Genomic DNA, 17034 nt, shown 5'->3' with positions numbered 1-17034 from the left:
CAGCTAACCTAAACTGTGGTCATAAATATGACTCTATTCTCTAAAACTCACTTCCCTCCTACTTCAACGCTAGTCCTTTCAAGGGGTGGATGGATTTGTCTAATTGGTCTTTTCTATGTCTAATGTCTATATTTTTATGCTTTTGGGAAGAATTGTGGACAATATACTTTCTATCCATTATATAGGAACATTAACCAACAGAGCTCCTGCCTTTGACTCAGAGACAGCTAAGCACAGTGCATGTCACACTGTGCAACAATTTTTGTTTCATAATTCCCTTCAAAACAGAGCATGAAGCCCTATTCTTCTTTGGGATTAACTTGTTAAGACATTGAAGCATCCCTGCTTTCCTGTTATGGAATACTGACAAATCAACAGAAATGTACTAGGTATAATCACTGAAGTGATTAAGTAACCAATGAAAAGGTGACCATTAGTAACTTGGCCAAATAGCTAGAACAGTAAGTGATATTACCACCCTAGGGGAATTTGGATTCACTAACTAATCCACTGGTTAAATAACTTTTTTAATTTACACTTGTGATTGGAACTGATGCTTACAATTCAAAACAAAGACGTTTCTACCAATCAATTTTTCAGAAATCGAGAGGATGTAACTTTATTTAACTTCCAGGAAAAGCCAAGTCCAAGTAGTACCACTGGTGAGCATAGAGGCTCTTCTAAAACTTGGGAATACATGCCTCAAGGCTAGCAACTGAATGAATCCAGCAAAATCTAACTCCCAAGCATCAAATAATTAAATGGGTTTGGACTCTACCTATTTTAAAGAAAAAGTTCTAGGAACTGACCAATGGCAGCACACACTGTATAGGGATATGCAAGAGACCCAAATACAGAAGCAGCTAATCTGCATGAACTACTTATTTGCCAGAACATTTGCTCTTGGCCAAGTGACAAAACATCAGGAACTGTAACAGAGATCACATGTTCCACCTTCTCAACCAAAGATGGATTTCTTACAGGGAAAAGGATTACAAGGCTTCGCCAGTGGCAAGAATGAATTTAAGTTTAACACTGTTGGGCTTGACCATAATAAACTTGCATCATATTATTTTTACACTGAATTATAGGTCATAGTTAAAAAATATTCTGTGCTGTATGGGTTTTTCCCCGTTTTTTAACAAACCATAAACAACCTGCTCATATAGCTAAACTAACTTGCAAATCTTAAACTGGATTCCAATTGCTTTACTTACACTAGAAATAAACTATTGAGAGCTATGTAATTATCTATAAGTGTTACTTAGAAGTATATTTATTGACTGTGAAATTCTAGAGGCTATGTCTACATTAGACTTTTTCTTAAGATTTCCCATTGGTGGTGGAAAATTAAGGAAAATAGTCTAGTGTAGACAAGGCCTATGTTAAGAATGAAAACCCTTCCTTAACTTTCCCAGTGCTAGACATTGCAGGGAGCACATGGAAGAAGTCTGTTTAGAGACTTCTAAAGTCAAGCACATCTTTCTGAAGTGCTAACACAAAAGTACTGTACTTACCATGCATATTTCTACAATGTGGAAACAAGCCTTTTGACGTTCTGTTTAGGCACATCTTACAGGCATTTTAAAGTCTACGTTTTAGATGGAAAGTGTGCCTTTATTAAGACTTGTTTACAGTAATGCTTCATCTCTGTAAACTTTATTTATACAAAATGAAGAAGCAACACGATGGCACAAGAGTTAAGCCTTCTGTAAATACAGACACCAAAAATATTTAATTGTTTTAATTCACCTTTAAAGCTTGATCACCTCTCCACAGGAAACAAGGCAAATCTTGACATTACACTATTGCATGTTCCTTTTTTGAAGCGCTTGCAACTGAATGTGCAGCTGAACTTTAAAGTGAAATGATATACAGCGCAGTTTAAAGAGTGAACTAGTATTGTGGCATCTTGCGGCAGGCCCTTTACATTGTTATAACACTGAATCTCCATGCGCTATTCTTTGTGGCAGGTGATGTTATGTTCCATGCTGCTGGACTCCCTTCTCCTCCTACAATAGGAGTCCAGCCATAGTAATTAGTAGTACAGGCAGAAAGGCCTGTTTGTTCATGCAGGACTAGTTTATTATGTAACAAACAGAGGAGTAAGGACAAGGAAATGGAGACCAAGCGCATCTCTGCCCACCCGTTCTGTAAAGGGGTCTTCTAGCATAACAATTCCTCATATTTAAATGAAAGCCTTTGAAACAACATAGGCACTTTCTCCAAACACAGTTATTTTTAAAGTATGACATATAAATAAAGCTGTAATAAAAAAAGAAAGGGACTGAATCCTGAAGAAAGCTTGAAGTAAAATCCTAGCTATATTAACTCACACTAGAAATATTCCTACTGGTTCTGAAGTGCTCTAAACTTGCTTTAGGTATGATAGTAGTAACACTAAAAATTAATGGCATGAAAAGTGTTACTAACTTCAGAATACTGTCTTATTTAGGAGAGCATCCTGTGAAGCCATTAGTAAAATGGTTCCATGTATAATTAAACAAGCATGGACATATACTGGATTTTTTTTTTTTTTTTTTTACAACTCGTTAACAAGAATAGGCCATCCAGCGAGTCTATTCCAGATCTCTGTAGAACAAAACCCTAGCTAAGAATTTCTAGTGGGAAAAGGCTAAAATCCTTTCCTTAAGGTTTCCTGCAATTGATTATGATGCTCTCACTGGGCTGCACTGGAAGTTTCTTTGCATGTTTCTTTCCCCCCTTGCTACCCAGAATGCTCCTGGTTTCCATTTCCTGATGTGTGAGTGTCATGTCAGAGAGGATGGTGGGATATGGAGCCTTACTGTACTTCTCCTCCTTGCATCTCTGCAGGATCTCTAAGCTCCTCTGATGGACTGGGTGATGTAGAAAGCTAAAACTATCCACACTTTTCAAAACCGCACATGGCACTGCATCATCATGCCCTTGGGAAGCAAAATAAAAACAAAAAATGGAGAGAAGAGAAAGATTATATAAGCAGAAATCAGGAAAGAGTAAAGAACAATGCTGCCAACTGCCCATGTAATACAAGAATTGTTCAAAAGTCGCACTTTCTGTTTATGGACCATAACTAGGCTATTTGCAGCAGTTATGAAAATGCATAGCACTGACACAGGTTAACTTCAGTTCCCTCACGACAAGCTATCATGACACATCACACACAGTCATGGACATAATTATCTCAATCCAGAGTCCAAGGACACTGCAAATGTACTTAACCACATCTCTGCAGGCATCCACTCACAGTTACACATTTCCTTACACTCTGACTGAGGGGGGTCTGATTTGCATGGTGACTATAGGGTTATTTCTTGTGAACTGAATAGTATATAAATTCCAGCACTTTGATTGGCCCAGAGCACAATCATCTGGATAATCACTGCAAGGTAACCTTTAAAAAGTAGTGATTATGCAAATCTCTACTTTTATTAGCTACAGTACGATAAATCCTTCTGCTTCAGTTCAGCCGAGGTTGGCTACTGATTTCAGAACTCCTCACCCATATGTTCACAAGCACAGCCACCTCAAATTCTGACCTGCTCCACACACTGTTACCCCTATTTTATCCAGATATTTGCAATTTAAATTGAAACAGGAGTTACTCTACATAGGGAAGAGGAGAGGAGGTACGCTTAGCCTTCCTTAGGGCTGAGAAATGGGGAGATTTCAGACACACTGAGTTTAGCTGACAGACAGAATCTGGGAGTTGGTGTCAGAAGTTACGGTGGACATCTATGTGTGGGCATACAGGATAATTCTCTGATAATTTCATAATAAATGTAACTTGGAATAAAAGTTATACAGGTATTACGTTGTAAATAGGAAGCTCCTTCCAGTTACCATCTAAAAGGGAATTACTGTGGGACATGTCATGCTTCATTTGAGGAGTAATGAGGCACTGAAGTTACCTTATGTCAGCATGATATATTATGCCTAGCATTCAAGACTGATGCTTTAAACTATCAGCAAAGACTGATCTGAACACTTTAGAGGAACACTGTCAACTATTGTTTTTCTAATGTTAGTAACACCATTTTTGTACTGCCCATTTGGAAACCTGAAGACCAATTTTTTTTTTTTAACCACCATTTTTGCCTTTTTCTATTCAGCAAACATTCGTTTTCTTCTTTTTTGGTTTATAACATTGCTAATTCAACAAAAGTCAGCATGGCTTTCTTTTGCTTGCTTCACTGCTTGCAAACCAGCATCATCATTTATGTCAGCAGCAATGGGCACAGCACTGGGAATAGTGCTTGTTAGTTGAATGCTATTGCAGAGCCATCAGAGGAATCATGAGAGCATAAAGTCAGAAACATAAATCCTTTATCAGAGCTAGGATCTATGTTCACATCCAACATACTCAAAACAGAGAAAACCAAAGAGGAAGCTGTGGATGACTGGCTTCCATCACTGGATTTGTGTAAGTCATCTCAAAACAGAGACTTTTCTTTTTAAATTTGTCAGCAACGAGGCATTCATTATTATGTTTTATGTGGAATAAATTAATCTAGAGCAGTGGTTCTCAACCTATTTATCATTGTGGGCCGCATCCAATACTCCTTCTGTGGCCCTGAGGATGTCACATGGGCCACAGCTGTGTGCTGATTGGGCCACAAGTGGTCCACGGGCCGCGGGTTGAGAACCACTGATCTAGAGGATATTTGCCATCAGATTACAAAAAAAATCAGGCAAATTTACTTCCTAAAAACTTGACAATGTGCCTTTAATCAAGTTCATTTTGATTCAAGAAAATCAAACCCAAATGTGAGCTTTTCTTTTAGAATTTAACTTCAGTTTCTTGTTATCCCACTGAGAAAGCTCAATTATAAAACAAGCAATTCAAAGAGCTCCCCCCTCAACTACTGATATTTTACCCAGTCTGATCTCTCAGTTTTTAATTTGAAAAGAGTTGGCAGCACTGTAAGAAACACCTCTTGGGCCAGAAGAGAAACATATCCAACAAAATTCAGACATTTACATTGCTCTGCTTCTACATATCTCACAGTTATAAACACAACATCACTAAAAGCTACACTACAAGAATATAACAAGTGCAGTAAGAAAAGAAAAGCTCCTAAAGGTAGCAGTGAAGAGTATATTCATTTATCCAACACTAATTCTATTGAAAGCAGAGCACAGAAATGTTCACACTGCTTCAGGACACTAATGGCACAAAGAAAGAAAGATATAGAATGAAGGAAAGAAAAAAACAAACTGGGTTTTGGAAAGCCTACTGCACATAGGATTGAGATTTTTGTATGGCTAGCATAACTCAAATAGGCCTTCAGACAGGGAAAAGGAAAGCATATAGACTTTTGGCCTAAAAACACTGAAAAAAAAATAAGCTCCAAAGAAAATATGCAGCTTTTTTAGACATCCTTTAAAACTGCTTTGCAACTGTACCTTCTGATCAATCACAGCTAGGTCAGATAGGGCTACCAGGGAGTTTATAAGGCCTTGTCTACACTAAAGGGAAAAGTCAATCTAAGCTACACAATTTGAGTTACGTGAATAGCGTAACTCAAATCGACATAGCTTAGATCTACTTACCGCAGGATCCACACTACGTGACATCGACGGGAGCCGCTCTTCCGTCGACTCCCCTTACTCTTCTCCATCAGGTGGAGTACTGGAGTCAGAAAGAGAGCCATCAGCGGTCGATTTAGCGGACTTGCTAAATCGACCGCTGATGCATCAATCGCCACAGCGTCAATCCTCCGGTAACTGTAGACAACTCCTAAGACACCCTAAGGCTTTTCTTAACAATGTTTAAAACTGAGCAGTATGTGTGCTAGTGTGGGGGTGTTATTAGGTATTAATATATGTGTGTGTGGGGGTGGGGGCATTAGCAAATCTTTATTGTATCATGAGTTCCAACTCTGGCTGCACCAGATGCATTCAGCTCATGCTAATTAAAACCTAGAAAGGTTTGGTTAAAAAAACCCAACACATATGCAATCCTTAGAAATATGTGCTATTTTATAGAATGACAATCAAGATAGGTAAACTTTAGGGCCTAAAATTTGAGTGGCTCCTTGAACAATTCTCAGAGAATAGTTGCTGTAGGTATACCTCTACCTCGATATAACGCAACCCGATATAACACGAATTCGGATATAACGCGGTAAAGCAGTGCTCCGGGGGGGTGGGGCTGCGCACTCCGGCGGATCAAAGCAAGTTCGATATAACGCGGTTTCACCTATAATGCAGTAAGATTTTTTGGCTCCCGAGGACAGTGTTATATCGGGGTAGAGGTGTATGTTCATTAGATTATCAGATTTGTGAGCAGTCGATAGGCACCAGCATCCGCTAATCAAGTATGCCTCAGAACAAAGTTCTCAGTCTTCTGGGGACTAATGTACAAAACTAAGGTATCAAATATATAAGCCAGTACCCCATGCCAGACATTTAGTTATACCTGTTCTAACACACAATGCCATTTGGGATACTTTTTTGAGACACCGACTGGGTTATGGAGAAGTTCACGCCAAACTGTAGCTAGAGTTTGATAATTGAATGGGAGGTGGGCACAGGGCATCATCATTAAGGAAGAAAGAGAAATCTAGAGTGCTAGTTACAAAAGATTCCAATATCCGTACCATCATGTAAATCAGTCCTTAGGGACCAACACTAGTGTGTTCTCAAGGTGGCAGACACAAAGCTTATCTAGTCTATCATTCTAAGGATGTTAAGTGGCCACCATAACAGAGACACATGCCACTGACATGCTCTATACTGGAATAATTTTTAAAAGTTAATTTTTAAAAAAGAGAAAAACATAACTTTGTTTTTAGAAAAGAAAACTTCTATGTATAAAAGTATTCTTGGCAAAGGGAGATTTACTTCACATATGGAGGGAAAGACATTAATTAGCTCCTAGTGTTAGCAATTATAACAATGGGCACAAGGATACTAGGCAACCACTCCCTCCCCAGGAAAGAACATTGACACTACAGTTTAACTGTAGGGTCTAGCATCACTTCATATTAGGACAATGCCTATAGGCCCCAGCTGAGATCAGGGTCCCATAACATGCTGTACCTATTAGCAATATATTTTTCTATTAGCAATAGTTACATACCTAAATAATGTAACTCCAAAAAAATGGATAAAAATGTAAAATGCACTAGCCCACATTATCATTTATTCTTCATACTAACTATCTATGCAATATAAACTGAATGACTGGTGCTGCTTCTGCTGCCATGTGAAAGTTCTTTGCTACCCTATGTAATAAGTGATAGCAATGCTAGTGTATACTGGATAACTTATTGACTACATATGTATGATAAGATAACTGATCGTGACATTTCCTCCACACAGATGCTTTAAACCGCATCTTACTGTTAATACTGGAAATAATTTGGATTTAGGTGAACTCTTTCTTTAGTTCTGCTTTCTTAAAGTTGGCACGTTTGTCATCATTATTTCTCAAACTACTTCAGTCATTATTTGATAACATTTTTAAAACGTGTCCCTTGGAAAAATTAAGATGCAAATGATTTTGGGCAGTCAAGGAGTTTAAGGCTTACACTGTCTTCTTGATATCAATGGAATTATTTTATCTGAAGAATAAATGTTACAAGGGACAAAACAAAATGGAGTGAGACATTTTTGAGTGGTCACGCAAAGGGCACAGGACGGATTGGACTATAGGACTGTATCCTGAAAGAGGTTAAGAAGCTGTTTCAACTGAAACCATATACTAATTAGTCCTGACATAAGAAAAAAAAATCCCAGAATTGTCTGAAAACCTCACCGATTTTCTTTGATATGTCTAATTTTAGTCAGTTGCTGATCCAATCTAAAAAGTGAGAAATCAGAAAGCTAACTGCTAGGGACACTAACATGGCAGATGTGACTACAGAAGACAGAGGGTGAAGCAGGGCTTGAAATTAGCAGGGCAGGGTTGGCAATAGCTCTTGCTGCCAGCGAGATAGCATTTTTATTATTTTTCTTCCTTGGAGAGCACTCTATAGCTCAGCCAGCTATCCAGCTGGGATTCGTGAATCAGCAAGATTTAAAAAAGAAACAACAAAGCACACCCCACAACATATGAGGGAAAGGCAGGAACATCTCTTCAAAGAACTAGATTTCTAGGGATTTTTCCCCCCCCCTCCCCTAGGCAGAAGGTCTCAAGAAAACTGCAACTCTCATGCAATGCGTGATGGGAGCTTTACAAGTGAAACTTCTCTCCCCTCTACCTCCCAGCATTACAATGGTCATCATAGAACTTTCACAATCTCAACCTTGTACTGATATATAAGAAAAGTCTCAGGTTCATTTGTCAAAAGTGTCTTTCCAATTATTCTGTCTAGGGCTGGCTTTTTCTCACTCTTCTGAACAGCTGAAGGCTGGTTTTGTTTCTTGTTATTCTTGGGATTTGACCCAAGGGTCTGATGTTATTCTTACTAAGCAGAGAAACTTATTCTAAATGGGTGTATTTTCATAATTATATGATTTTTCCTTGATTCGTTCACTCTATTAATGCAAATCTATTAACATTTCAAGCTAGAAATCAACAGAATGATTCTATGCTTAATTTTAACTTTGTACTGACATTTCCCTGCTGATGTTCTAGCTTTGTTGTGAATTTCAAGCCCTCTTGTGCCCAGAAATTAATAGTAATAGCTTGTACCTGCCGTTCAGGAATAGCTTTATGCAGAGAAATGTTCTACAAGCACAGCCAAGTATTGCCTGCCACAGCATGATGATGCACCATTACTTTCATTTAATTTATGGCCCTCCCTGTTCTGCATGAGGGAGGGTAGGTCGTTCTAGCTGACCGCACAGCTATGAATTTGTGCTAGACAGGAGAACAATCTCTCTTTCAGCTTAAAGGGTGAACAGTCTGAAAAATTACAGAGCAGAGTCTTATTTTCTGTGTTTTCAGACTTTATGTTAACAGTGAAAGAAATATGAGTTAAAGAATCAAAATATTCCCTTTTTTGCTTCATAATTTTAAGCTTCCATTTAAATCATGCACATTTCCTTAAGAATGAATCCTACAGAAAAGGTAAAATAACATCAGAATGAAAATCCTTCATCATAAATTGCTAAGGCTCCATTGCATTTGTTATTCAACATGTGAAGTACCACACTTTTCTTTACTCAGAAATCTAGCCATTCAATTCACCCGTTTTTGGACACATTATTAGGAAGAGGAGCATATGTGTAAATTAGATACGATAACATTTTAATCATACTAAAATCAGATATCAGGGACATATTGTGTATGTATTATATATAGTTAAGATTCAAAGATGTACAGAGGTGGGATGCCAATATCTGTTACTCACCAGTTTTCTTCTCAGTGTATCGTTTTCCCGCCTCCCTAAAACCAACCATAGCCCTGAAAAAAGCTCTGAGGACTGCCCAGCGGAACACAGCCACTGGATCAATTCCTATCATTCCACAGATAAAGGCGTTCTTGCTGCTTCTTAGGAGAGCTACAATGTCTGGCCGCATATGATCTGTGTTTTTCTCCCGGAAATCCTAGCGAAAAAGAAAAAAGAAGGGCTTGACTATTCTTGTAATATGACAACTTTTTATTTATACTGTCCTCGCTGTTCTTCTGCATGTGATAGCTTTCAAAAGCAAGATAATTTAATGAAAATTCTCAGTCCAACACACTTCTAATAAAACAGACATTTTAAATGCTGGTGCTTGACTCCACAAACTTAATACTCTTTTAATGTGATTTTTTGGTACATAGTTAAACACTATAGCACCTACGTAGTCTCCCACACGAGCTGGGCCAGATGCCAAACAGCTGTCAGGAGGACCTGGACCAATACTTTTAGTGACATGAATGTCAATGGGGTCAAGTTTAAAATAATTAGCATGAGATTTTTTAAACATGCCTCAGGGAGCTGGACTCCTAACTCCCTTAGACACCTGCGAAAATCCCAGTCGTAGTTATTTAATAGTAAAATGGCTAAAGGCAAAGAAAATGCATTTGGTCTTGTATTGCTAGTATATTAGCCATAAACAATATACTGTCTGTAATCTGGAGAAACCACGACCCCCAAACCCTGGTGATGCCATGCAAATCCAAGTTAATTCTACACACAGGCACTCAGTTTGCATGGAGTTTGTGTCAGTTAACTAAGTTTACAGGGCATTTCTCCAGAAGAATAATTATTTTAACTTGGCAGCTATCAATTTAGAGCTTTAGACAAGGAACTTGGACAGGAAGTTGCAACAAGAAACATATTGCAAATTGTATCTTTTGGTGCTTCAAAGGCTGTCTGTGGGTATGTCTGCACTATACAATAAGCTCAGGTCTGTGGGATCTGGGCTTGTGGACTCAGTGTATCCAAGCCCATGCTTCGGCGTCCACACTGCACTGTATACCTGGGTTTCTTTGCAAGAATTCAAAGGAATTTCCCTTGCAGTGCCATAATACTGTTAGACAACTTTGGATATTATCATCTATTCCAGCTGGGGGGCTAGTGAACAGGTTATCAGTTACTAAGGGGGGAGGGATCTTGGCTAGTTAGGATGAGAGTCCCAGTATGGAAAAGGTTTAGAACTGCTGATGTATGTGATGCTAAGCAAGGTGGGCACCATACAGAAAAATACAAATCCCAGTTATTCTCCCAAAGAATTTATAATCTACGGCCCCAAATCTGTGAAGATTTATGCACCTGCTTAGTTTTATGCACTGAGTAATCCTGTTGAATGTGCAATCTTAGGCCCCAATGAAATATATAGTGTGTACAGCTAAGCATGTATGTAAGTCCTTGCACGTTTGGAGTGGAAAGCTACGCACGACACAAAATGGAAGACAACCAAGAGTATGGGTGGGAAGAAGCAGTACAAGGAGGGCGACCATACAGAAAGAAGGTGTGGCTGCTCTGTTGGGCTATGCTTATGTTTAAAAGGTTCTGATTATTGTCATTTTAAATTTATTAAAAACATTGTTTGAAACTTTACACTTCCATCCACAATAAACTGTATAAATCCTTTGCCCCCTGTGATGCTGGCAGACCAGGTGCCAGCTCATGCCAAGGCCCCAGGCCTCACTGAACACTGACAAAATGCACAGCTGGAAACCAGTCTGGCTCACCTGTATGTTAGTATTGTTGAGCTAGATATTAGAGTTGTAAGAATGTGTTTGGTGTTTAGACTTTATGAATAATTTGTAGGATTCTGCATGCATTAGTCTCCCTTATCTGTACCCCATGTTATAAGGCAATAGCAAATGTTTCCATCGTAAACCTCCGTAACCATTCATCAAACAGGAAAGAAGCCTTCTCTAATTCAAATGCTGGCTTCCTACAGAAGATGTTGGGTCCTGCCTAACGACAAAATCTTTGAAACCAAATGAGCCATGGTGAGACATTAAAAGAACAAAGACTTCGTTAACTGAACTCTTCACCCCCTCCAGGAAGAAGAGAGCCTGCACACTCCTCCCATCAGCTTGGGCTCTAGGGAGAAGGGCATAAAAATCCCTGACAAGGAGAAACTGGGTTCTTCTTGCTGCTTGGACTCTAAAGGGGCCAGAATCACTAGGCATAAGCAAAAGCCTGCCCTCCCACTCCCTAGCTGTTTTGCCTGGGTTAGCCCTACAGGACATATGGAGTTTGCTTATTACTGAAGTTTCTATTATCTTTTTGAATCTAAGGCTGAAACTCATTTGTGGGTATTACCCACTTTAAGCTCATAAAGAACTCTTATTTCCTTTTCCTAGTTAATAAATCGTTAGCTAGTTTATTAAAGGACTGGCTACAAGTGTTGTCTCCAGTGAGAGATCAAGGGTACAATGAGGGTTGCCAATTTTGGTTGGATGTATTCCTGGAGGTTTAATCACATGAAAATCTTTAATTAAAGATTAATCTTCAATTCCTGGAGACTCCAGGACAATCCTGGAGGGTTGGCAACCCTAGGTACAATTGACCTGGGGCAAGTGACTAGTCCTTTGGGACTGGGAGTAACCTGAATGTTGTGATTTTTGGTGTAAGGGACCATCTAATCACAGAGGCAGGCTTGCCTGGTGGTGGTAAGGTTAGACCAGAAAGCCCTAGCCTAGGGGACTGTCTGCGATTCCATGGCAAGGCTGTCTGAGGAGTTCACGCTTGTTACTTGGTTGGTGAAATCTAATTATAGAACTCACAACCAATTTGGGGTTTGTGCCTTATTTCCTGACAGTCTGCCTTGAAGTTGGCACCCATGCTTGGGAGCCACTCCAGACAGCCTGACATTCCCTATTTGTGCCTACCTCCTTCACACCGACACCTAGTTCAGCAACGTGCCGTGGTTTTACATTCAGAACACTGCTGCTATACAAAAAATCTTATCTGAACTCTAGCAGACAATAAATCGGAGTTAATTTTTACTCATCCACGCTGCAGTCTTGGGTAACGGGTACCCAGTCATAGCTAGAATGCATTTTAACTGACATAAGTGCTAGTGAACAGCTGTTGTGACTGACCTTCACTCCGTATTTCACTTTTCCAGCATAGTGGTTTATGATAAAAGCAGGCTCCATCACGGCTGGAAATTCAATGTAAGAATTCCCCTCATGCTGACGCTTAAACTTGTCCAGTAGTGTTTGGTTTGTGGCTTGTGGAAAACTGGATAAAAGGGGGAAAAAATGAAGGCAGCTGTGAAGTCAAAGAAAAAAACAACACACCCTTGTTGACAGACCATAAATTGTAATAGGGAACATTCTGCTTTTCTCTTTTCTGTGCTGACAGATATTATACCCAGTACTGAGCTGCATTTGGCAACATATGTATGCTAACATACACCTTTATTTAAATACATACTATATACATTTGATGAAGCTTCCAAATGCAGATATCTAGTACAGCTAACTGGGTCTAGAATGAATCAATTGCAAAAGTGTAGTCATGCACATAACTATTTGTAATAATATATTCATAGTAGCATGATTATTTAGATACCTACAGTTATCTAGAGGTCAGATATATTTGTCTTCAGCCTTGTGACTCAAAATGCACAGCACACGAGTATATGGCATATTCACCCATCTAGAAATGGGCTATTTTAGCTGCATACATAACTTCAATATTTAAGCTTTTTTACAGGTCTCAGTAAGAGGGCATTTTAAAAAAAGTTCACAGAGGTGTGTAAATAAAATCACAGGGCCCAATTTCACCCCACACCAGTTCTACACCAATATTATTGATTTCAGTGAAGTTACTCCTGATGTACACTAGTATAAATGGACAGAAGAATCAAGCCCATGGCTTTTTCACAGCAAAATGTCAATTCACTGCAACTTGAACTTTGTGTATTAATTGCTTGCAGTTGAAAGGGCCTTTGTCCATATTTTAAAGCTTTATCAAAAACTGAATTAAAATTCTATCTTTTAAAAAAATAAAATTCAAATTAATCTGTGGTTAAAAAAATACTGCCCTGGACTGCTCTCCTCCATATCTCTGTATGGGGGAACCCTCAGCAGGCAGATCTTTCACTTCTTACATGGAGGGAATCATGTGTCTTTGTGGTACTGTCTTCGCAACTTTCTGGGGCCTCTGGCGGTGCTCTGTGGGTCTGGGGTTCCATTGTGAGACAGGCTGCGGAGCCTCGTCAGGCTGGGAAATCCTTCATCCCCTCTGAGGCTCTGGAGAAAGTCCTTGGAAAAGTTAATACAAGCCTACTGCTGTATTCACTTTTACTGCAGGACTCCCTAAGGTCACTGGGAAAAGAGGGTTGGGGGAGGTCCTTGAAAGCACAGATGCAATGGAGCTGCACTGCCCTGGTACTGGGGGGCCCACTGTAGGTCACTAGGGAGCCACCAGGTTTAAGAGCAGGCTTGTGGTTTATTCTAGAGAAGGGAATAAACCCTCCCCACCTGCCACCAACAGAATTACTAAGGAGGAACTTTGCCAGTGGATCCTACTGGAGACTTCTTGCCCATGAGCCTAGAAAATTACATTCAGAGGATTTAGGCCAAAATTCCCACAAGTCTGAGAGTTTGTATACCTGGGAAGTTGAGCCAAATTAACTAATGGCTGGTCTACACTGAAAAGTTACATCGGAATAGCTACGTCTCTCAGGGGTGTGGACACCTCTGAAAGATGTCACTAAGCCAACCTAACCACCAGCATAGACAGCGCTAAATCGATAGAAGAATTCTTCTAGATATTGCCTCTTGGGGAGGCGGATTAACGACAGCGATGGGAGAACCCCTCCTGTGGCTGTAGCAGGTGTCTACACTGAAGCTCCGCAGGTGTGCCACTGTAGCAGTTTAAGTATAGACCGAGCCAAAGGGTATGCATTTATTGAGCATTAATTAAAACACATTATATCCCTGTGTAGATGCTCTCATTCAAAAGTAAAGGGCCTTAGTTTGCTACAGACTAAGGCCAGATCTGCTCTAAAAAGTTAAGTTGACCCAGCTATCGTCGCTCAGGGGGGTGAAAAATCCACACTCCCATGCAACGCAGTTAAGCCAACCTAACACCCATGTAGACTGCACTAGGTTGATGGAGTAATTTGTCTGTTGACCTAGCTACTGCCTCTCGGGGAGATGGATTAACTACAGTGATGAGAGAATGCTGCAGCTGTGCTGCTGTAGCAGTTTAAATGTAGACATAGCCTAATTCACTTTAGAAGCAAACCAAGGCCACTTTACTTCTGAATGAGCACATCCACACAGGCAGTTAATGCACTTTAACTAATATTCCATAAATTCACACCTTTAGTTAATTCACCTTAACTTTCCTACATGTCACTGTGTAGACATGCCCTGAGACACAGACCTGGAAGAAAGAACAGAACCAAAGTAAAGGTAACCTTAGCTGTTCTTCCCTATGATGGGGAGACTCTTGATAAGTAACATTTTTAGTTCATAGTTTAAATTTTTTTAAAAAACGTTCTCCACTGTTTGCATTACCCTGTTAGATGCAAGCACTTAGATTAAAAAACAATTAGGAGGGCACTGAAATCATAAATAAGTAGAAATAGCGATTAGTGCGTTAGGTGTCTTTTTGGCAAACATTACCAAGAAAGAGAAGACTTCAGCGTAAATAATTGTGTGACTGCACTCTAAGCAAATACTGAAGAAAAGAATTTCCAACATTTCCCTTTAACAATACTAGATGAGGTAAGAAGGAGAGATCTCTCTCTCTCTCAACTTTCCTCCATGGCAACCTGAGGAAAAGTTCTGTGTAGCTCAAAAGCTTGTAGCTTCCACCAACAGTAACCTTGCAGATTGTTTTCTTCTTTTGCCTGGTGCACACATAATTTGGGTAAGGCAGTGTGAGCCTTTGGAGTTTGGTGAACACATGACCGCAGTCAGTCATTGAGACTTTCAGAAATAGTTCATACTCACTTGCTTTCCTCATCCAGCAGGTGGAGCAGTCCTGTTGGTTTCTTGCTGATAAGATTTATACAGCCAGAGTTATCTATATAGTCTATGTTGTGCCAGCTGATGCCTTCTGCTCTGTACTCCTCCTGGGGAAAAATAAAAGGCAATAAGAACAGATCAATTGATTAAAATAAAGTTGGGTTCTGAGCTTACAAAACTCAGAAGTTCTCCTTTTCAAAAGAACAGAGAAAAGTTAGTTTAGATGGTAATGAAGCAAAAGGATGTCCCCCAAAATGAAGATGCAGAGGAAGTTAAGGACCCTGAACATGCCATGTCTTTCACAGTTGCTCCACAGGAAAACTTGTAGGTAATGCCAAGGGATGTATTTCAAAGCCAAGAGCAAAAGCTGAAAAGAGAAGCACCAATGGTTTTGTTGGAAATTAATATAAAAATTTCTAACACAATGGTGCTAGTTCTTGGGATGATGCCCTGCCATTATTTTTTGGTTTGCAGAAGAAAGTATAAGAGTAAAATAGTTGCTTAATTTAAACATCAGAGAAAACCAGAGCATCTTATATATTCAACCACATCGATCCTTAAAATTATTTTAATGGAACCAAGACACTTTTAGAAAGATTCCATTTGTCACTTTTTCTGAGAGAAACAATTCTTCTCCCTATTTTCTCTACTCTAGACAGTGTATTTACTGTATACAACATAGTATCTACTGTGCATAAAAATATGTATAATACGACACACCCATCACTCTTCCATGTTTTCTCAGTTCTGCCTGGCTATCCCGAAATTATGTGATAAGTTTGCAATGCTGCCATGAAAATCATGCAACAGTTTACTGTCCCCACACAGACCCACCATGCAATCCTAAAACAAAAGTCACACAACACACATCCAGTAGGAGATATGGATTAGACGTGTGTTGCTTTTATCTAAAAAAATTATTTATTTATAAAGGAAAACAATAAAAACCTTACTGTTTCACTGGGCCCCAGCAGCTAAGAAATATTGTCCTTAGGACTGAAAGGTAACACAAATAAGAAATAACATCCAACACCTTTGATTTAATTTGAGACATTATAGCACAATCTTGGTAGCTAATCTGTGCCTTGGACAATATTTTACTGCTTTGTTTTGATAACTAGTCACTATTTGTAATTTTATTTATGTCTTTATATATCTGATTTATTCCAGCTGACGATCTGCCCCTAACTTCACTTTGGGAATAAAGACTCTCTCTTTTATAGGCCAGATCCTCAGCTGATGAACATGAACGAAGATCTGACCCTCCATCTTTTGAAAATAAGATGTCTTCTCTTAAATTAAAATATAGAAAGACTCAAAACCATTTAGAGACACTAGTTGTATAAATAATTATAATGCATTTGGAAATAAATGTAGTCCGTTCATAAAGTGTAATCTCCAGAATATGTTTATGCATAAAAACTTTTGAGTTTTCTCTCCATAGTAGACACATTTTTTAAACTATACAGTGTTGTGTATATAGCAGCATGTATTTAAACAGTAGAACGGAACCCAGCCAAGTTTCTACTATATTTTTGTAAAGCAGTGTAACTTTTGTTGACCGGGTTAGATCAGGAGTGGGCAAACTTTTTGGTCCGAAGGCCATATCTGGGTATAGAAATTGTATGGCGGGCCATGAATGCTCATGAAAAAGGGAGTTGGAGTGCAGGAGGGGGTGAGGGCTCCGGCTGGGGGTGCGGGCTCTGGGG

At 39.3% G+C, this 17034-nt stretch overlaps 1 protein-coding gene across 1 annotated transcript in view; it reads right to left on the bottom strand.

Moving 5' to 3' along the window:
* Positions 1 to 17034, bottom strand: part of MYO9A (myosin IXA) — a 239300-nt gene that overhangs the window by 83233 nt on the left and 139033 nt on the right. Inside the window, exons 11-14 of the mRNA XM_026648438.2 lie at positions 15311 to 15432; positions 12440 to 12581; positions 9303 to 9498; positions 2808 to 2927 (exon numbers count right to left, since the gene is read on the bottom strand). Of these exons, the coding sequence (XP_026504223.1) occupies positions 2808 to 2927; positions 9303 to 9498; positions 12440 to 12581; positions 15311 to 15432 (580 nt within the window). The remainder of the gene's footprint in view (positions 1 to 2807; positions 2928 to 9302; positions 9499 to 12439; positions 12582 to 15310; positions 15433 to 17034) is intronic.

Source organism: Terrapene carolina, unplaced genomic scaffold, assembly GCF_002925995.2.
Source record: "Terrapene carolina triunguis isolate 2854851 unplaced genomic scaffold, T_m_triunguis-2.0 Scaffold67, whole genome shotgun sequence".
NCBI lineage: Eukaryota > Metazoa > Chordata > Testudines > Emydidae > Terrapene > Terrapene triunguis.
The sequence above is the reverse complement of the archived record's forward strand: the minus strand, read 5'-3'. Positions and strand labels throughout refer to the sequence as shown.